Raw genomic sequence first — 23,189 nt, forward strand, 5'->3', positions numbered from 1 at the left:
TTAAGATTTCAATATTTATTGTTTATATATCATAACAGTCCTGGAGGTCTTCTTCAGACCTGTTCAACAGATATAGAAACCTCCATAACAATTAACAAGGCAGGAATCTTTTGCCTCCAGGAGAAATCAAGGATCTACAGCTATTTGTTGCAAATAAAACATCTATTCTCCTACAACCACCTTGATATAAAATTATGCATATGTCAGAACTCACAAGCACCAAAAACACCTTAAAATGATAAAATGGATACAAATTTGGTATGACAAATATTAATTTATTTATTTCTTATTTAGACTAGCTTAGGAAGGAGGTATAGATAGCATGCACATTTTATTTGAACCTGCTAAAATATTAAAGTTTAATAGGCTGTCTATTTTTTTTTTTAGTCCAATGAAGTTGCACTATTCCTGATTTCATAATCTCAAATGTGCGGAAAAAAAAGATTAATCCATTTAATTCAGGTATAATCTAATCCAATTTAAAAAGAGCAAGTTACAGAATATCTATTGCTTTTTTTATATCTATCACCTACTTGGCCTTTTTGAAACAGTTATGTATATAAATAATTGAATTTCCAGTAATTACTTATAATGTATATTAAATCTTAAATGATAATTTTTAAAGGCTTTAACAGGTTCCAAAGTAAGAAAAACACAAAATTAAAATTACCATAAATTAAAGTACAACATTTTTTCAAAGTGACAATATGATACACAACATTTTCATTTTTATCAAATCTGCTTATGACTTGAAAAACTATAGAGATATATAGAAATACATTTGGATTTTCACACATTAATCCTTATTAATATTCAGATACTATAGAGTATAAATATAGTCTATCATGCAAACACATACAAAATATAAAAAGTTTTACAAAGCTAAGCCAGCATATGACTATCCTTTGATTTTTTCTCTCTGGTCTTGTCAAAATATCAAAAAAAAGTATTAATGTTGCACATTTAAGTTGCATTGATAGAACTGAATTAATGTGAGCCTCTATAAACAGATTTGTTATCTTTGATGCAGAGTTTTCTGTTGTTTTTTTTCTTCTTCTAACATTGACCAAAGAAAAAATACTAATAATCAATTATCTCGTATGTTTTTGAGTGTTGGGGAAAATTGAAATAAGTTACAAGGATGCTGCCGTTTATCTATTGCAAATGGCTATGAACCATGCCATGGTTAGTTGAATACAAATGTTTACAACTTCATTAAATTTTACTTTATACAAAAACCTCTTATACATATATGGAACCATATAAAACTAAAGCATACATTGACATGAGTCAGATCGTCAGATTTTGGATTCCATCTTCTACAATATATCTATACCATAAGAAACTATAACTGTTCTAGCAATAATCACAAGTACAAATTTTCCCAAATAATACAGGGCATACATAATTTGATGTTATATGGCACAGTTTATACAACATCATGTCCAACTGACATTCATCTAATTACTTTTATAAAACAGAAGTATTTCTAAATAATTGTTTTAATCCTGAGCATAGAAGATTGTCAGCATAAAAACACAATGTCAACTAACAAACAAAAAACAACAAACATAAAAAAAAATACTGATGCTAAGTCATTGAACTAAGTTTATCAATGACATTTAATATGCTAGTCTTTTAAATCTTTATCCAAACTGTTTTTAATTTAAAAAAAAACAAAACTTCTTAAATCAAATGATCAATTTAAAATAAATTGCAAACACTATTATGTCTAGAAAAACTGGTCAAGATAACAAAAACAAAATTTCAATTTACATGTAGGTACTACATCATATTTTTAAGGCTGAAATCATTTAACGCAATCTTAATACTACAAGTCCTTGCAAATATGTGAAAGATTTACTAGTTTTTCTTGTTACATATGTTTGATTATTTCATGAAATCAAAACAGTTCAAAGATCCTATTTTTCACAATTTAGAGTATTGAAATTTCAAAGTACACAAAAGTAAACCTATGGTTATCACAGAAGTTGCCATTATAATAATTAAAAATCATTGATTTAGCTATCATACTTGTACAATTTTTAAATTTCTATCGATACATATTAGACAAATAAATGATATTCTAATTTCTTGTTAACAATGGAATGATGCATTTATTAATTTTGAGGTTTCTTCACAACATAATTTTTTTTCAAAGTTGCATGCAAAGTATCTACAGATAAATAGTTAACATAATTCTACATAAAAATAATTATTCAAGACATATTAGAAAAACTGTAATTTAAATTATTGATACCTTCTTTTCATTTATGATTTAACTGAAAAAAAATTCAGAAATTTAAATATGTTTAATTATAAATCTCTCTTAATTTAAACACTTATAAAACCATATGCTGACATAATACATATGCACAACTTACAGTTACATGGTTTGCAACAAGTGACATAACAAATAATGCTGACAAATTATATAAGTTGTACCTAAAATTACATGTATTAAAACAATGTATATACTTGACTGTTAGTTGGTATCAAAGCTTCCTCTGGCATGGATTTCTGCTGATTTGCATGCATACTGTTTATTCACACTGGGTAAAATAAAAATAAAATAACTTAAATAAATACACAACTGCAATACACAATCTGTATATTACTGGTTAGTTTGCATGAAATAATGACAGTTAGTTCAAAGCTTTTGTGTAGTTTTTTGTCATGCCTTTTTAATACAACAGTTCCCGGATAGTGAATGTTTCAAGGTGGAAGTTGAATTAATTATATATCACATTGACATTTTCTATCTGCCCAATATTTCTCTCCGGTGGTTAAAATTGCATGCAGACAATATGTTAATCCCTAATTATCTGAAGTTCAAGTAATCATGTGTCTGGCTTTTGTAAGATGATATCAAACCCAGAGAAAAGGACTATTTTGGAACTTTGTCTTGTTTTGTAACATTGTCATTGAACTTAGAATCAAATATAATAATTTGTAAAAGCAATGCAGTGGTTGGTGACAGCAACAATAGCAGTCTTGGACTAGAAAGATTTTTTTGTAAAGTTCACCTGAAGTTGTTGAAGTCCCATTGTAGCTCATGCAATAAACAAATCTTTAATAGCTTATCTTCGAAAGTTTTGAGCTAAATATATGGTATCTTCATTTAAATAAAATATAACATGCAAATGAATAAAAAGAATGCAAAAGGTGTTTTAAGATAAGCAATATAGACATAAATGCAAACACATTTTATACCTGGTTATGTCAATATCACTCTCTTATAATGTTACTCTTGTCCCAGCCATTGTTTTAAAATTTTCCCATGATTATTTAGGAAAAAAATTAGTGACTGTCAAAAGCTCCAACAGATCTTTTGTAAAGAAAAGAGCAAAAACATAACATGCTACGGTTAACATCTGATTAATATTTGGTGCTTTTTTCTTCCGTAATAATTCCAGCTTTACTGCAAAAAAAACAGAGGACAAGCAGCTCTGTTATTATAAAGCAATATTTCCGTTCAATAATTGTCTTGTAAAAGGCTATCATTAGTCAGTTTATGAAAATAATTTTCATCAATGGTCATTTTGTTAGAATCATGATTAAAGATTAAGATCAAGACAATAAACATTGTAACTCTAAGCAGCACCACCCAATATATAAACTGCTATACACTCAGAACTTTTATAGTTGCTATTTTCCAAACTTTGCAGCAAAAGGATTAAATACTTTTTTAGTTGGAGTAGTTGATGGTTTGGCAGGTTCTTTAGAGGTAGCTCCCAGTGCTGTTGATGATGCGGCTGGCCCTGTTGGTGATATTGGGGATTTTGGCTTAGCAGAAACTCTAGGACCAAATTTTGATGCACCAAGAGAACCTACTCCAGTTGGAGATGTGGGCTTTGGAAAGGTTTCTGGACCTGGTTTCGGCACAACACCAACTTTGGATTCTTCATTTGCTTTGGTACCAAAACTTAACTTCGGAGCTGGTTTTGAAGGAATTTTAGGGTTCTCCTTTGGTGCTGCTGTTGGTGCCACTTTTGTTGGTAAACCAGAACTAGTTGGAGAAGTTGGTTTTGGAGCAGTTCCTGGACCAAATTTTTGAGCAGGTTTAGTCTCTACTTTTGGAGTAGGTTTACCAATACTCTTTGGCTCTACTTTTGGAGTAGGTTTACCAATACTCTTTGGCTCTACTTTTAGAGCAGGCTTTGGTTCTTCTTTTTGGGCTGGGATACTCTTTGGTTCTATTTTTGGTGTTGGGGTACTTTTTGGCTCCACAATTGAAGTACTTTTTGGTGCCACTGCAGGGGCTGCTGCTGCTGTAGGAGAGGTAGGCTTTGGGCCAATTTTTGGTGCAGCTTTAGCTTCTATTGTAGGTGTTGCTTCTGTAGAAGCGTGTTCTGCAGTATTCACTGGGTTGGTTTCTGTTACTTTTGTGGGTATAGATTCTATGGTTGTCATTGCAAACGGGGCTTCTATGGATTCCTTTACCGGTGCAGCTTTGATTGCAAGAATTGGCTCTTTCTGAGTAACCTGATCATGTGTTATAGGATCAGGGTCTACATTAGATACAATAGTTTCAGAAGGAGAAGGCTGGGAGGCAGATGATTCAATACTACTTACAGGTTCTTTTGATTCCTTTGTAGGCTCAGCAGTCTCAGCAGTTTCCTCAGTAGGAGAACGTCTAGAAAATGGACTAGTAGCTGGTTTATGGGGCTCTGCAGGTTTACTTAGGGATTCTTCTAGTTTTTTCTGAATGTTTACAAATGAATCTTCACCTAAGTAATCAATCTGACCCTTTTCCCAGTTTAACTTTCTTTCACCACTTGACAAAGCAGATGCAGAACCTGGTCCTTGGTCTCTTGAAATCTTCAACGTTGCAAGCTGTCCTATTAATCCCTCCTAGAAAATACAAAAAGAGAATTAAATACAAAATAAAAATTGTGCCAAACATATTCAATCATCAGAATATTATAATTATGTACAAATTACACAATAACAACCATAGAAATATTGTATATTCATCTTACAATGAGCTGCACACTGTTATACTTTGATTCAGATATTTTTCTCTTGTCATGGTTTTTTTTTATTTGCCTATTTTTTTTACTGAATCCCCAGTCTTCAATTAATAGTGAAAGTACAAATCCAAATTACAATTGATGGATAAGATTTTAAAGATACACTTTTATAAAACTACAACAATTTTTTTCATCTAAAAGATATTCCATAAAAATATTTAGATTCAAGAATGGTATATTTATATTGCTGAGGAAATAGAATTGCTTAATTATCTTAACTAGATGTAATAAATTCAACAAAAACAGTTGATTTTATAGCATTCTCAGTTGATGAAATTATAAGAGATTACAATAAAAATATATGTTCAAATATTTTAAAAGTTATCAACACATACTAATACATTATTTCTTGGACTTCCATGAACTCAAGTATGAAAGTAATTTTTTCCCCAACTCTTCCTAGATTTGTTTTTGAAATTTCATTTGTGACAACAGACATTACCGCTATCTTGACATAGCATACAACCTTTGTTTACTTTTTGATAAATTGAAAACAAAAATGTTTAGAAGATATAAGATAAAACCTATTACTTGGTACAAAAAAATTAACTTAATTTGTTCAAACGATAGAGTCAAACGTATTTTCTCGTAAAATACATGAACATTGAAAGCCTTAGTACAGTAAGTCAGTTGGAAAAATTTATTACACTGTACTACTTTTGTCTGATAATCTGATAGACCCAAAGTCAGATGATCATCTCGGAAAATTATTTGATATATAACCATTAAAATAATACAGCAAGATTGTTGAGTTTAAATGACTTGGAACTATAAAGTGGCATTATCTCCTTTGAAGATTTTGTTAACATATTGTAGAGCTTTAAAAAAATCATCCCTAAGATTATTCAAGATATACTTATTCCAAATTTTTTAATAATAAATACAGGGAATTATATTTTAAATCTAGCACAAAGTTAAAAAAAAAAAAAAAAAACCAAACCCAACAACCAGGTGCTATATAAAACTATACTTTATATCTATATCAGCCAATAAACTGATACAATATCTTTTAAATTCTCCATCAGAAATTTAGTTTGAATATGGAACTCTCCAGTTATTTTTTTTTTACTCAATAACGTGTTTAGGTGCAAGGAGTTGATTTATGAATAATAATCAGTCTCCAATGTATTTTTGTTATGACTATTAATAAGCATTCCAATGGGAAAAGCCAGAAAAGTAGGTGTCCAAATTTTGAAAGGTAGATCATGCATCAGTAAAAATTACATGCAGAGTATTAAAAAGAAGATAACTGAACCAAAATCTGGTTTGATTTTATTTCACAAAGGTAACATATGTTTGGAAATTACAACTAAGCCAATATTATATTTCATTGACTGATGAAAACATTACAGAACATAGTAGTTAAAGGGGCACTAGCTGTCAAATTCATTGTAACCGATTTGACTCAAATTCTCATATTTGGTTTATAACAATGTAAAACATTTATCCAAACTATCAAAAGTCTAAAATAAACAGTTTACAGAGCATAGGATAGATAATATATAGGTTCGTTTCGTGTGTATTTTAGTCCAGACGCCATCTAATTAACTATCGATTTGACCTCAGATGACCATATAAGCGATGTAAACAAAAATAAAGATACGAATAGATTAAACCAGCACGTGCAATTGGATTTTTATAGGTCTGTTTGATTTTATTTTATAGATTAAAAATAGATGCTTCTCATTGTTTTTAACCATAGAAGAATGATTTTATGTGCATCGAATTAGTAATCAAATGATTTACTGTAGTTTCACTTTCATTGTTGACATTCTTTTTCTTTAAATAACCAGTACACGTACAATGCATGCGTTGTCAATCTCTAGCTAGGGGTTAACTGGAAGTTCACATGAATACCGGTTAGAATGATGATGACGTTTTCACTTGCAAGTGAATCAGTCAAAAATTATGTTTAATCGCTTATTTCAACAAAATTAAAGGAAATTGATTGCTAAAAGCAAATTATTATTTCATTATTCCAATTTGATTAATGATTGATCTAAAAAAAAATCATACTTTATTTTTTTATATATATCGTAGCTAGTGCCCCTTTAAGGAAGTTTTAAAACACTCGGAAACCAGGGTAAAAATAAGTTTTACAACAATTATAAAATCTTAAGATGCCATCTTAAAGTACAAAAGTCAAAATCTGTTTACAAAACTGAAGCATATACTGCACTGAAGGGAAGCAGACATTAACAGCCCATCATCACATTCTATATATGAGGAGTTCTGAATACTGTCACTTTGTAAAAGTAGACCTAGTCTAGGAAACTGCACATATACTGTTATACCTTAAGCAGAAAGGACAACAATCTATCATATATATAATACACTCTAGAATAGCATTGTCAAGTCTCTAAGGTAACAAACCCACGTTTCTCCTTTTGACTGTGTGTGCTGGAAGCTTACCTCTAAAGTGGTTTTCTCCTCAGAGTTAATATTATTTACATTTTCTGTTGGATTCTCTCCAGAACAATTGTTTGGATTTAACTGTTCTTGAGTTGCCCTATTATCAGTACTTATTTGTTCATTATTATCACTATGGTCCTTCACATGGGCAGAACAGTCTTTATGACTACTATTTGCACTTTGATTGTCAATATGTTCATTATGCTGCCCACTTTGGTGTTTGTTATTAGTCCACGTTTGCACAACCTTTGGGGCATCATATACATGAGATGAAGGGGAACTTGTGTCTAAAGTGGTCATTGGTTCCTCAGCATAGTGGCCCTCCAATGTCGTATATGACCTTGGAATGTCCATTAGAGGTGGTTTACTACCCTTTTCGGACAGGGCATCAGGATTTTCTTGATAAAATACATTCTCCACTGTAGGAGGTATAAAAGGGAAAACTGACTGGAAATTTGGTTTGTGTTGTTGACCTTCACGATTGTAAAGCTTTTTCTGCTGCTGCAAGCAAAATATAATGCTAGGTTTGTCTTTGAGAACTCAAGCTTGAAAACTAACAATCCTAGATCTCAGACTTCTGCAGCTCATATATGCCAAAACAACAAAATATATTTTTGAAACATCAAGATCTGCTACATGCAAATAAGCAATATATGTGCAGTTCACACAGTTACAAGAAAGCAGATTCCATATTTTTTTCTACTCTGCCTGACAAGTAATGCTATGTCAGTACATTTCATACCTTAAAATTCATATTCAAACAGTAACAAATTCAAGCATTGTTTTATTCTAATATTTTTAAGCTGCAAGCCAATATAAATGCCAGTAGTGTTCTGCAAATTGTCAATTTATCATTCATTAAAAATAATTCATTTCTAAATAAACTGAAATTTCTCTTTCTTGGATGCATGACATGCTACAGATGGGTTACTACAGCACAATGACACCATTCATGTTATTAGTAACTTTAGCCCAATGTTTCATTTACAAAATCACTATGACAATCTGATTAAATATAAATATTGTACTAGCTGTTTTTACCAACAACAAAGAGACAAGAATTTCCATTCAAGATATAATGCCTTTGTAAAATTTATGTTCTAATGATTCATTAACAGAAGTTAAATAAAATCTACAACTTTTTATTTATGACCACTTGAATAGAATTCATTTCACTGAAATAACAATTCTAAGTTGCAATCTTGGTTAAAATAAAAAAGGCTAGACCAGTTGTTATCTATTTATTAGAATAGAAGGGGCGTTTTGATACTTGGTTTCATTTACCTTAAATTCCTTTTCAGCACTCTCGCTTATTGTGATCTAGTAAAATGTCTATTGACAAAATTTACTACCACATAAAATGTTAAGTCTGAACATTTTTCTTGTCAGTTATCTATTATCCTAATAATAAACATTACAAATATAGTTCTCAATTTTTTTTTTTTATGAAAATATATATTCATTCACTGTCAAAATGGGTTAATGGGCAGGCAACAGTTTATAAATTAAACTGAAATTTGGGAATAATTTGATTGGAAGGAGATATTTTTCTATCCAGGTATCTAAAATCATGCTGTTCAAATCTCATTTGAATCATAATTTAAGAACAGAATTCTATTGTCCAACTCAATGCACATATTATATCTGTTCAAGAACAATAACTCTAAATTTGTTTCTTTGGTTCTTAACTTTATTATAAATATTCATGTATGCTGACAATGTTATGTTCTGTATGATTTCAATATCCAAGAGGTGTAACTCCTGCAAAAATAGTTGATCTGAACTCTTCCAAGACTATGCTGATATAAGCTTTTGCAGTACCCTTCTTTTATAAATGTTCTTCTGAGAGTACTGACAATGCCCTGTTACTTATAAATTACATTTCAAAGAGTCATTTTGAAATCTGTGTGACTATTCATTGTTAACATTCATGACAGGTTAATTACATCTACTTTGTAACTAAAATGTCACACTCAAAATTATCCCCCTATACAACAACTACCCATGACAGTACAAAAGGACAATGTTCATGTTTGGCAAACTATGGCCTTAAATTTTTAACTTTACCATATAATGTCAATACAGCCATAATTGTTTTTATGTTAAAAGTGTAATGCAAGGTAAAACAACCCTCTTCATATAGTTTATTACATACAGGTTTTAAATTCAGCACATTTTGGACCTAAAGCTTTAGAAAATTCTTAGGTGTAACCTTCGATCCAAAATGATCTGTAACTTAAAGGTACCAGGTTAATACTCAATCCCACATGTACATATTTAGGGTAAGCTTTGTACCCTACAACAGTACATGCAGACTGACAGATTGATGGACAAGAGTATATTAATATACCCCTAGACCTTTGTTTGGTTTGAGCGTAATCATATGTACAATAATTAAATATACATGTATAGCAAGGTATAACAGTGAGCATTGACGAAGGTCTATTGAAGTGAGAAAGACTGATAATAATTTACAAGGCTATGAGTCTGAGAACAGGATTGTCAGTTAATCTATATAACAGTGCAAATAACAATGGGTTAGTAAGTACAAGCAGTGCTACCATAACCTTTAACCTTCATTGTTCAGTCTTTATTACTAAACAATCTCTTGGAAAAAAATTAGGACTGCTAATTATATTTGTTATCCTTCAGTACCAAAGAATATATCAGTGAACAGTTTAAAAATTGAATAAAATTGAATTAAACATAAATAATTTCTGCACATGTAATACTGTATATTCAGAAATTATTGTTTTAATTAATGGCAAATAACGTGATTGGTAAGCATCACAAAAATGAGAACTTGCATTCCGACATCTGATACATATGTATCTTGATAAAAAATCTTGCATCTTTCATTCGTTCCACATCTTTATAAAAAAATTGCAATAATTAATGCATGTAATAATTTCTGAATTTACAGTAGTCTGGAATCTTCCATAATTATAAACATTAAATTTACAACTGAACCATCCAACTTACTACACTAACATCAAAACATTCTTATACTGGAACTATACTATAACCACACTGTACAACAGACCCTTATCATGTTTTGTTTCAAACCCAACAGATAGGACCATGCACCATGATTTGTCAACAAGGAAGTAAAATATAACATTCTTATTTTAATTCTTCATTTCTTGAATGAAACGTACTGCGAATTTGAATTGTTTCAGATTAATATTATTGAAATAAATAATGAATAAATATATTTCCCTAATTTTCTAGATTAAAATTAAAGCTATTTTGTTTTGGGAACAAAATCTTATGAGGTAGACCTTGATGCCTATGACAACATGGACCATCTGTAAATATGACTTTACATGATGTATCCTTAGTCTCTATATGCTTTTAAAAAATAAGGGTAACAAACATCAAGTATCAATTTTGGACATGAAAATTAAAATGCTTATTAATAGAATACTTATTAGAGTTTACCTTAACTGGTTCTCAAAATATAGGAAGATGTTTTGCATTTGCTTATATTCATTAAAAATAGAACATCCCAGAACCTCTTTTTACAAAAGGTCTTTCAGATTTTAGATTCAAAATAAGAAAATAAATCACCACAAATATCAAATATGAAAAAACAAAACTCCAGTCAGTTAGTTATATAGAAGAAAATAAAATGAAATACCTACTGACTGATTGGCATGCTTTTCAAAGTATACAGCATAGGGGGATTGTATCTGTCACGTTTTAAACAAATGATACAAGCCAGTTGCACAGTGTGATAATGTGTAAATAAATATAAAATTTAAAGACAGTTTACGTAAAGAGTAATATTTCTTACCGAAGTTGTTAGCATGCTCATCTGTAAGTAGGAAATAAAAACATAAAGGTTAATTCATGATGCATAAAGTACATAATAATTCATGTCATAAAAATAATCAAAAATGTATGTATATATATTTAAAACTTCACACAATTAATGCATATTCAAATAAACAGTTCCAGTAAATACACATTATCAAAACCAACCATTCATATCATATGCAAAGGCATTTTATGTTTTTAATCAAAGGGAAAGATTTCTGAAGTTGTGTTTTCTTATTTGATTTTTCCAATATTAGAAAACTCATAAATAAAAGCAAAACAATCATCTGAAAATAAATACAATGACCTACAACATGGATTAATACTAACTAATCTATTAGGAAATAAAATTAAATATATAAATATGATCATCTGTGTAGTCAAAAATACTCCTATGCATAAATTTGTGTTGAGAGTGCATTTTCATCCCATTTTGGGCAATCAACTATTGTTTAAGAATCATAATAAAACTAGAAATTCCAAAGAGACAAAGACAGCGATAAACATTGTACATAAGAACACTTATCATGCAACAGCAGATTATAGTCATGGGTACAAACAAACAAAATACTACTTCAGTAATTTTGATGTCAACTAATACATCAGGGAAGGCGATATATTTAAATAAGAAATTCCATTTTTGATGACAACAAAGATGAAGTGATTCCAAGACAATACAGAACTAACAAGAACAAAAGCAGTGCATGGACATGTATTGGGTTTACCTTCCCAGGAAAAAGACAGAAAAATTTAGCACATCTGTAAGGTAGAAATCTCCACCACCATGGCCTTTTGTGCCTTCCATATGTAGTGATGCTCATTCCTGTGTCTGGTATACGATCAAATGCTACCTTACATTGCAGCATGAAAGTTTCAAACATTAAATATCACTAGCTCTATATTCTATATTCTGATTCACATGTTGATGGTGTTTATTTCAAACGTGTCGGTTATTTTCTAAATCAATTTCACTTATCTGAGGTGCCAATTTAAACTTTAAATCTTTAAACCAAAATCCTGCATTTGCACCTCAACAGAGGCCTGTTTTAAATTTCCTTTAGGAATAATATATATATATATATATAAAACATTATATTGCTATCTTTGAAGGATAACAATCAGAATTTCTATTCTAAAACTTCATCAGTACACTCAATTCAAACATGTCATTGTGAGAAAATTTTTATTTTGAAGCAAAACAAAAAAATTGACTATCTTTTCATGTTGTGTTGTTGGGTTACTGACTAATTGAAATATACCCCCATATCTTTGTTTATTCATACAAAATGTTAAATGGTCATTTACTCCATCAGATCAAGTGCTAAGTAAACAATCACAGATGGTTTAATTAAAATATATAAAGTGTCTGAAGATAAAATATAACACAGAACTGTGAATGAACTCACCAAAGGATACCCCCTACCCTGCCTCCCCAATTCAATTATTTCCCCATCAAAATGTTGGACAAGAATTCCATTTTTTTATGCACATCCTCTTTTAGTGTTCTACAACTGTGTAAAATGTCACCAATTCAGTATTTGACCAGATGATAAGTTGTGTATACAAGAAACTATTAATCAGGGCGAGTAGGTTTAGTTATCTCCCTTGTATCATATTAGACATGGATTATGTCCCTTTGTGCTAATTCTAAGGTAGTGTTCTACAACTTTGTAAAATATCACCAATTTAGTATTTGACCAGCTGTTAAGTTGTTTATACAAGAAACTATTAGCCTAGGGTGAGTAGGTTTAGTTATCTCCCTTGTATCATATTAGTTTTTTGGTGGGGTTCGTGTTGTTTATTCTTTAGTTTTCTATGTTGTGTCGTGTGTGCTGTTGTTTGTTTGTCTTTTTTCATTTTTAGCCATGGCGTTGTCAGTTTGTTTTAGATTTATGAGTTTGACTGTCCCTTTGGTATCTTTCGTCCCTCTTTTAGACATGGATTATGTCCCTTTGTGCTAATTCTGAGGTAGTGTTCTACAACTGTGAAAAGTTGCTTTTTATATCCCTCTAGCTCATTGATAGGAGACTATAAACATGTATAGTATAATTATTATTTGAACAAGTTAAGTTATCTCTCCATTAGCATGAAGAATTATTATCATATCATAAGTTCAACATGAAGGATCATTATCATATCATAAGTTCAATGTAGGATAGGCATACTGTCATGACTGCTTAATTGATACAATGTTTTTACAAACAATTGCATACAGAAGAACGAAGATAAATCATTTTTACTTAAAAAATATTGTGCCAAAATTTAAAATTTAAGATAGTATAACTGTAATTTAATAAACTGAATATCTCTTGTGGAGAGCTGTCTCATTGGCAATCATACCACATCTTCTTTTTTATATAAAGAAAAAAACTAATGAAAGCAACAGAAAATATTAACAAAAATTCAAAATTTAATAAAATCCTAAATTTTTTAACAAACTAAAATGAAGCTTTTAATATTAACAACAAGTTACTATACCCTGTTATTCTTATGGTTGTTTGTTTTCTGTTAATAGTTACATAGAGAGATTCAACACACAAGAAGGAGGTTTTAAAACATCACACACATGCAATGCAATGTACACAAAAGTAAAACAAATGAAACAACATTTGAGAGGAAGCTGTCAGAAAATAGTCTTATTATACATATAACAGCAAAAGTTTATATCTAAATATCTTAAATTGCTTCACAAACCAACACTCAGTGAAATATTTAGTATTATCCAAACTGTCTATCTAATTGCATTATTTGTAAAATGTATTAGAGTGCAATTCTAAATTGTAAGCTTACAAATGTTTTCTAAAATAAATAAAGGCATTTTGATGTGACTATTTCTATATTATCAGATATTTGTAAATGATATGACTAATCTAGAAACTCACAACTAAACTTATTGCAACTACAAGTATTTTAGTTTGTTTTTGTTTTTCCATTAAAATGTCAAATGTCTACATTTCAAACATAAGGTAGTAAATTGTGTGGATATAAAAGCCTACCATATCAATATTTTTGCAAGTATTTCATCAAAATTTTATGATTTTTCTCAGTAATCACAACAGGAGCATTTTAAGAGAGATACAGTTTCATGTTAGTCTTATACATAATTAAGTCAATATTTCTTTATATTAATTAAGAATCTCATAATTTCATGCATCATTCTGGAACAAAAATGGATAACACACAAACAGATCATACATGTCAAGAGTTCACAATACCAACCAGATTTGGATCAAGCGTTTGTTGTACATCTTCCATAAATATCGTCCACCATAACTGTAGGAATTCTGCGTTGTGGCCAGAATCTGGTAGTGGGGTTACCTCCCCTGATGAGGTATTAAATGGCTGATGCCACGGTTTTGTAGCACCAATAAAGTGAACTATTTTTACATTATTTTTAAACCTGTAAAAAGAAAAAGCATCAATAATTAGTAACACATATCGTTGACTAATATAATTGTTAAATCAAACACTTATACATATTTCATGGTCTTGTCAACTTATCAATGGAAAAATTATCTTTTCATTGAATAATTTATTTAAAATAACATGGCCTTCTGCTGTTGTCTGCTCTATGGTCCAGTTGTTGTCTCTTTGACACATTCCCCATTTCATTTTTTAATTTTAGTTTGATCTGAATATGAGCCCTGCGTTGTACTAGATGGACTAAAATGTAGAGTACTTATACATGTTATAAAGCAGCAAATAAGTATTTGGTTTGACCAAGCAGGGTATTGAACCCACATTCTCCCTAACTACAAGGAAACAAGCCACATGAATACATCCAAGTCAGTTCTTGTCATAATCTGTGTATTATCATTCATGATTTTTTTTAAATCAGGGACAAGGACAATGGAAAGTTACAGTGATATCCAAGAAAAAAAAATTAATGTGTTTTGCCTTGTTCAAGACATTACATGAACATTTGTATTAATTTATCTGACCTGTAACCCACAAAATACAATTTCTGTGAAAGTTAAAAATAAAATGTACAAACAATTTGTGCATCACTGTTGTGCAACTTACTGTTTGAAAGCTGGAAGATAACTGTAGAAAGCTTGTGACACAACATTATATATAAATGGCAGATGCCGTGATATGTCTTCGGTAGCCCATTGACGAAAAAACATATTGAGTAATCCTTGATCTCCACCTATAAGTAATAGACCATATTAAATAATAATAAAACAAAAAATGTAAAAACAAATCTTTTAAACACAATATAAATCACTTAAAATACTTTTACTACTGTGTATTCATATATTGTATGATGTAATGGATTTGAATCATTCTGGGATAAGTTGTTTCATCCTCATACATGGGGTGGACCCATCTAAATGGGAAGTCGTTAAGTAAAACTCATAAATTGACCACATACATTTTCTTTGCTTCATAGGTTGTACTAAATTGTTTGACTTTTGGGTATAGAAAGGTGATTATCTTGCTAATAGGATTAAATCAATATCCCTGTCTTTCATATTTGACAAGTCTACTTGGTAGGTGGAACAGTGTTCTTCTCTTGCAATTTGTTTGGATTTTTTTTCCACATGGAATTCTTGCTTGAAGCTCATTATTCACTCTGTTCTGTGAAAATTGATAAACCCTAGTTGCTTACTACCATTCAATTTTAAATGTGACATCCTAAATATGCCTGAAATATTTGTCATTGGAACATCAATTTGATGTTTGCATGCATTTTCTGATTGTACACAGCTCTAAACATACCATCAAAACTGCCTTGATCTAAAGCAAACTGCAGAATGGCATTATATGTTTGTTCTGATGGTTTGAACACAAATACACCTGAATTAAAACAATCTGGCCATCCAGCATCAGGGGCTGCTGATAATTCTTCTCGGTTGAATAATTCATCTACATTTTGTAAGACCTGAAATTAAAAGGAATTTACATTAAAAAACAATGTCTGTGTTTGCCAACTTCTTAAAACATGGAGATATAAAAAATAAAACAACATTAAAAGCATGATATAAAAGGTATGTACTGAGTGCTATTAAGAAAAATAATTTACAAGGTATGGATTTTACTACAGTAAATTGTTTTTCCCCATATCTTGTATTCTTTTAATCAGAACTACACAAAACCCAACACCCATACTATAGAATCAGCTATAACAAGAAAAAATGTCATACCATTTTGTGTCTTTACATTTTGTATAAGTACTGAGGCATATAAATCTGTCAACAATAAATATGCAAATTTATTATATTGAAGCTGAGCATCCTAACTCTAGCTGATATCAAGGTCAAAATCTTAAAATACGAAAATTTGAGGTATATTAGTTTTGAAATCACACAAATTAATTATGACCCAGTTCATTATTTCGTCCAACTGAATACTTTGCAGATAGCATTCTCAAAATGTAAATAATACGCAAAATCTTCAATGAAAAGAAAAGGTTATGCATGTGAATGTATATCTATATTATCTATATCTATACTCGAGTATCTATATGATGTGGCTTACAATACAGTCAACCTGACAATTTCACTGTGCTATGTTGAACAAGTTATTATTTTTCTCAATAATAATTATGATTGATGTATAATTTAAACCAACATACAATACACTGAATGCTAGTCAATTGACCTTGATCTATCTGTAGGTAAAATATTGACTTTTCCCTTGCATCAATCAAACTTCTAATCCATTTTACTGATTGTTGCATAGCATTTGAACCAATTTTGTCAACTTGAAAGCTTATGCTTGTTCTCAATTTCACAGCTTGATAAGACATTAGATCAATCCACTATATATATATAGTAGTAAATATATTTATAATTCATTAAGCACAGCTAGATTAGAAAATCTAACATCTAGATTCTGCCAGTGAGCAACGTAATAGAAACATTAATACAATTCTTATCATTCTACTAAACAAGAATGTGACCAAAGTACATAGATGCCCCACTTGCACTATCATTTTGCATGTTCAATGGACTGTGAAATTAGGTAAAAAATCTAATTTGGCATTAAAATTAGAAAGATCATACCATAAGGAACATATGAACTAAGTTTCAAGTTGATTGGACTTCCAACTTCATTAAAAACTACCTGGACCAAAAACTTTAACCTGAAACTGGCACTTCCATTTTCTATGTTTAGTTGACCGTGAAATTGGGGTCAAAAGTCTATTTTGGCTTTAAAATTAGAAAGATCATATCATAAGGAACATGTGTACTAAGTTTCAAGTTGATTTGACTGCAGCTTCATCAAAAACTACCTTGACCAAAAACTTTAACCTGAAGCGGGACCGAGGGACGAACTGACGGACAGACCAGAAAACATAATGCCCCTCTACTATTGTAGGTGGGGCATAAAAATAGAGTAGAAACAAATGAGTGGGATTCAAAGTCATAATCCAAGTCTTGTGATACAGTTAACTCTAGAGGAACTACTTATACCATGTAGTCATAAAGGCATCCCAAATATCAATCATTATTTCATATAAAGTAACAATTCTGAAGGACGCCTCCGGGTGCGGGAATTTCTCGATACATTGAAGACCTGTTGGTGACCTTCTGCTGTTGTTTTTTTCTATGGTCGGGTTGTTGTCTCTTTGGCACATTCCCCATTTCCATTCTCAATTTTATTAATTGCATTATAAAATTTGCTTCAATAATATTGTAAATGTTTATTATGTGAATTTATCATGAGAATTAATACACCATTCAGACACACTTTCAGGTAATTTCTAGACTACTTTACTTACTTAGTTTACAAAACAAAACAAGAATGTGTCCATAGTACACAGCTGTTCCATCAGCAACATCATTTTCTATTATCAGTGGACTGTGAAATTGGGGTAAAAACTCTAATTTGGCATTAATATTAGAAAGATCATATAATAGGGAACATATCACATTTGTACTAAGTTTCAAGTTGATTGGACTTCAACTTCAGCAAAAACTAACCCTACCAAAAACTTTTAACTGAAGCTGGACAGACAGAGAGACGAAATGAATGCACACACAGACCAGAAAACATAATGTCCATAAATGTGGCATAAAAATCCAGATTGACAAACAAAATATAAATAAATTTTATGTACTAACCAGATGCTCCACAGGGCGCAGCTTTTTACGACCGCAAAGTTGGAACCCTGAACAGTTGGGGCAAGTATGGACACAACATTCAAGCTTGATACAGCTCTGAATTTGGATTGTGATTAAATAGTTGACACAACATAGGTTTCTGACACAGAATGAATGTGGTCTAAGAACTTAAACTTAAAAACTTAAAAATATTAAATTGGACATTTACCTATTATGGTCCAATATCCAAAATCTAAATACATGGTTAGATTCAGCATATCAAAGAATCCAAGAATTCAATTTTTGTTAAAATCTAACTAAGTTTTATTTTGGACCCTTTGGACCTTAATGTAGACCAATTTGAAAACGGGACCAAAAATTAAAAATCTACATACACAGTTAGATTCGGCATATCAAAGAACCACAATTATTCAAATTTTGATGAAATCAAGCGAAATTTAATTTCTATTTACTTATACTAAAGTTATGGTGCGAAAACCAAAAAAAATGCTTATTTAGGCCCCTTTTTGGCCCCTACTTCCTAAACTGTTGGGACCAAAACTTCCCAAATCAATCCCAACCTTCCTTTTGTGTTCATAAACCTTGTGTTAAAATTCCATAGATTTCTTTTTACTTATACTTAAGTTATTGTGCGAAAACCAAGAAAAATGCTTATTTGGGCCCCTTTTTGGCCCTCATTCCTAAACTGTTGGGAACAAAACTCCCAAAATCAATCCCAACCTTCCTTTTGTGGTCATAAACCTTGTGATTAAATTTCATAGATTTCTATTCACTTAAACTAAAGTTATAGTGCAAAAACCAATGTGTCTTCGGACAACGACGACGACAACGCCAAATTTTTTTTGCGGTCGTATAAAAAGAGTAAATATTCATCAAAAAGAGCGTCAAAATAACATTCATGGTATGACCTCAAAAAGCCCAAAGAAGAAAAATAAAAGTTCTAAAGTACATTTTTGCACAGTTGATTTACATATTTACTGTGAATGAACTGATTTGGTCTGACTCAATGAAAGGTCATTTAATTTAAGTTTTACCAAATGATATCACTATTATCAGGTGTATTATCTGTCATGTGTACTGACAATTGGGACATTTAAATCTGGTTAAAAAAGAAAATCGGTCAGACTATTAGGTTAGAACATGGGAATTTAAAACATGATATTAACTGTCTATACACTTTATTACTTTAACCTGGCCATGACACAAGGTGATGTCATGCACATGTACAATCTGATCAAAACATCTGCTGTCAAAAGTAACATTTTATGAAAAGACAATTTTCTATAATTTTTTTTTACTAATAAATCAATAGCACTGGTCATAAATCAAATTACAGCTATAATGAGCACATGGGGGTAGGTCAAAGTTCTAAATTAAATTCATATGCTCTTTTTGTACTATCAACAACCATTTCAACTTCAAAGATGATTGTCTGGTTTATAAAGGCAAAAATGTTTTCTGCCTAAATGTTATGCCCTTCCTTAACACATTGAAACATAACCTGTTTCTTTACATATTACATTATAAACAACCTCCTTGTTTTTGTCTTAGGCTGTAAAATATTTATCAGGAGCAGATCCAGGAATTTTTAAAAGAAGTGTGTAAAATAAAGAAAATGGAATATATAATCAAGTACCTCTGAGCAGAATGAGTCCAAATATTTATGGGACAATTTTATGCTAATATAATCAAATTACATATCTACTATGCCCCCCCCCCCCCCCCCCCCCCTAAATCCCCTTCTGTATATATGGTAAAAAAAACACAAAAGTGGCTTGAAATGATTTTGTTGATGCACTACATGTACAACAAATTTCATGTGTTCTCAGTCTCAGTCCATAGAGAACCCTGCCACACTCACATATCACATTTAATGTTCAGTAGATGAAAATTTGGTAAGACTCCACTTACCAGAGTATCTGCGTCTAGGAATACTGCTTTATCATATTTAGTAAGTCTCCACTTACCAGAGTATCTGTGTCTAGGAATACTGTTTTATCATATTGAGTAAGTCTCCACTTACCAAAGTATCTGCGTCTAGGAATACTGCTTTATCATATTGAGTTAGTCTCCAACAATGGAACTTTGTGAATGTAACATTGAGATCTGGACGGCCTAGTAATTGAAGATTTGTAGGATCTTGACTGTCTAGTAAATCTACATCATATACTAAATTAAATACTCTTGATAACTGGTCTCTGAAAGAGAATATTTTAATATCTCAATAGCATATTTAATGATTTAACAATTACTGTAAATTCAGAAATTATTGCGATGCTTTTATTATTGTGAAAATTGCGTCATGGTTAAAATGGCAATAATTCAAACTCGATTTTTTGAAATTTAGTATACCAACTTTAATAGGATTTTTCTCAATATTGCAAAAATCAAAATCACATATTAGTCTAGAATGACAACATGGAGACATAGTACAATTTCTACTTCCTTTAGTAATTCTAAATTTTATAAAAGATCAATTTGTTCACATTTTCATATCAAATATTTTAATTCTCTTTTGCATTCTTAGAAAATAAATTGTGTATGGACATAGATCTGTATGTATGTGCCTGTAATTCAGTGGTTGTCGTTTGTTTATGTGCTACATATTTGTTTTTCATTCATTTATTGTACATAGATGTTAGTTTTCTCGTTTGAATTGTATAACATTGTCATTTCAGGGTTGAGTTTCAGGGCCTTTTATGCAGTATGGGCTTTGTTCATTGTTGAAGGCCGTACATTGACCAATAGTTGTTTATTTCTGTGTCATTTGGTCTTTTGTGGAGAGTTGTCTCATTGGCAATCATACCACATATTCTTTTTTATAGAAAGATTTATGGATGATAATAAATTACTGCTACATAAAACATCTATGTTTGTTTTTTTACATCTTTATGGTCAATTATATTGTTAAAGATCATGTCTTGTTATGGTTGGAATATTTTTTTTCTATTTCTGTAAAATTTACATTGGTTTGCAAGATAAAATGATTATAAGTTTATATAGCAGTTAACATGGTAAAAGATTACTGTACATAAAACATATATGTCAAGCTCTAAACACTTCAAAGTCTAAAAAATTGTCAATAAACTAAAACAGAGGCTATCAAGAAGAAACCTTTAAGAAGAGATATTGATGAAAAATTTCATCTTAAATTTTAAATCTAGGAAAGAAATACTGAAAAAGAGATTTCTCCAAAAAAAAAATCATTAAGATTTCGTAACTAACGTTCAATTTTAAAATGTTGTAAGAAAACAAATTCCCAGTAAAAAAAAAGCTTTACTTCTATATCAACCCATCAAAGAATTCAAAAGGACATTTCTTGCAATCTTCAGGTAACTTTCTTCAGGCATGTCAGGTGAAGTGTTGTTCTTATTTTCAGACAAAATTGTTATTAACACAATTAGTGCATCTATTAACAACATGTACCACCCTCATCTGACATTATACTGTGACTATGTGCCAAGACTTTCTAATTGGAAACAAACAAATATTTACTACGATTTTTTAAATAAATATCAGGAAGATGGTAAACATGGTAAATTCCTCTCTGATTATTCAAGAATATGATCTATATGACATTCTTCTCAAGTCTCCCTATCAGCATATCTTTTCTTGGTTTCCCTGATAAGTCTTTTTAATTTTATATAATAATGAAAACTAAGACCATAACTATAACTGAAATGATGTTGCTATCAGGAACAACTATCAGTATTTGAATAAATGAAAAAAAAAATGTTCTAGTAACATGCAGCTCAGCTAAGGCCAACTAAAATTAGTTAGTAGATTTTCATCCAAATTTTTGAAAAAAATGGGGCGGGTGGGAGAATTTTATTTTTTTATTAAATTTTATTTCATGTAAAAACCTCTTGTCACGATTTTTTCATACCACGGGGGTATAAGCAAGTGTAAAATAAGCTTATATCATGTATAGGAATCAAACAAAATTTTTCAGACTCTTAAATAAATATCTCTGATTGGCATCCACTGTTATACATGTACATGTAATTGCCCCTTTAGAAACCGTGGTTCTCTATAAGAAGAAACTTGTATGTATTTCCCGTAGGGTCCTATGTTAAACTAAGTCCCCCACTGGTGGCCATCTTGTACGTTGGAATGGCAACAAAGTAACAACACTTGGTCAGTATCTCATTAGGAATATTCATGCTATGTTTGGTTTCATTCCATTCAGTGGTTCACTAAAAGAAGACATTTGTATGTATTTCCCATATGGTCCTATGTTAAACTCATTATTGGATTGATTGGTTTACGTCTCATCAGCAAAAAAAAGGCTTCACAATGTCATATGATAATGAAATGAAAAAATAATTTCAATGAGGAGGACCCATACACTCTACAAATGTTCAAGAAAACAACCTACAAAACCTCTTAATTTCATGAAGGAAAGAAGGTATTTTTCTAATGTTAAGGGTAAGATCTGATCAGGAACATGTACTTGTATAATATTTTAGTAATACATGTATATTATTTTAAAGAACAAAGATTTGACCTTTAACTTGTAAAATATGCAATAATAAATATGATGGAACTCAATCAGCATTTCTTTCTCTGTCATGTCTGTCACTGTTTCATTGCATAATAAATATTGGCAATTAATTCAGAAGACTGGGAAGACAATTTGTTGGCTCACTTATAAAAGTATGTACTACAAATGATGACTTGATGTACCTGACAAATAGATAGGACAATTTATCTACATAATATAAATATCAAATGTCATCTGTCTGGTCTAAGAGAGTAGAAATATTTGTTACATTTTTTTCCCTACCAGACAAATTGTTCATTTACACCTAAAATACTTGACTATTACATTATATTATATTCAGATAGCAAGTGG

The 23,189-nt window shown here is 30.6% G+C and overlaps 3 protein-coding genes across 5 annotated transcripts in view; all 3 read right to left on the reverse strand.

Moving 5' to 3' along the window:
* Positions 1–23,189, reverse strand: part of LOC139514647 (uncharacterized) — a 369,289-nt gene that overhangs the window by 62,711 nt on the left and 283,389 nt on the right. The window lies entirely within an intron of this gene.
* LOC139514634 (glycogenin-1-like) overlaps positions 1–23,189 on the reverse strand; it is a 27,781-nt gene continuing 4,592 nt past the window's right edge. Inside the window, exons 3-11 of one of the 3 annotated variants that reach the window (XM_071304084.1) lie at positions 20,358–20,532; positions 15,987–16,149; positions 15,288–15,414; positions 14,484–14,664; positions 13,743–13,769; positions 11,242–11,262; positions 7,446–7,946; positions 4,576–4,854; positions 1–2,552 (exon numbers count right to left, since the gene is read on the reverse strand). In XM_071304084.1, coding sequence (XP_071160185.1) covers positions 2,544–2,552; positions 4,576–4,854; positions 7,446–7,946; positions 11,242–11,262; positions 13,743–13,769; positions 14,484–14,664; positions 15,288–15,414; positions 15,987–16,149; positions 20,358–20,532 — 1,483 coding nt within the window. In that variant the 3' untranslated portion in view covers positions 1–2,543. The remainder of the gene's footprint in view (positions 2,553–4,575; positions 4,855–7,445; positions 7,947–11,241; positions 11,263–13,742; positions 13,770–14,483; positions 14,665–15,287; positions 15,415–15,986; positions 16,150–20,357; positions 20,533–23,189) is intronic. The other 2 variants (XM_071304085.1, XM_071304086.1) reach the window with 2 other exon arrangements.
* Positions 3,514–4,558, reverse strand: LOC139514652 (proteoglycan 4-like). The gene is made up of 2 exons (XM_071304106.1): positions 4,122–4,558; positions 3,514–4,085 (listed from the first exon to the last, which is right to left on the reverse strand). Exons 1-2 carry the CDS (start codon positions 4,411–4,413, stop codon positions 3,649–3,651), a joined length of 729 nt encoding a protein of 242 aa, XP_071160207.1. The 5' UTR covers positions 4,414–4,558; the 3' UTR covers positions 3,514–3,648.

Source organism: Mytilus edulis, chromosome 3 (genome assembly GCF_963676685.1).
Source record: "Mytilus edulis chromosome 3, xbMytEdul2.2, whole genome shotgun sequence".
Lineage (NCBI taxonomy): Eukaryota > Metazoa > Mollusca > Bivalvia > Mytilida > Mytilidae > Mytilus > Mytilus edulis.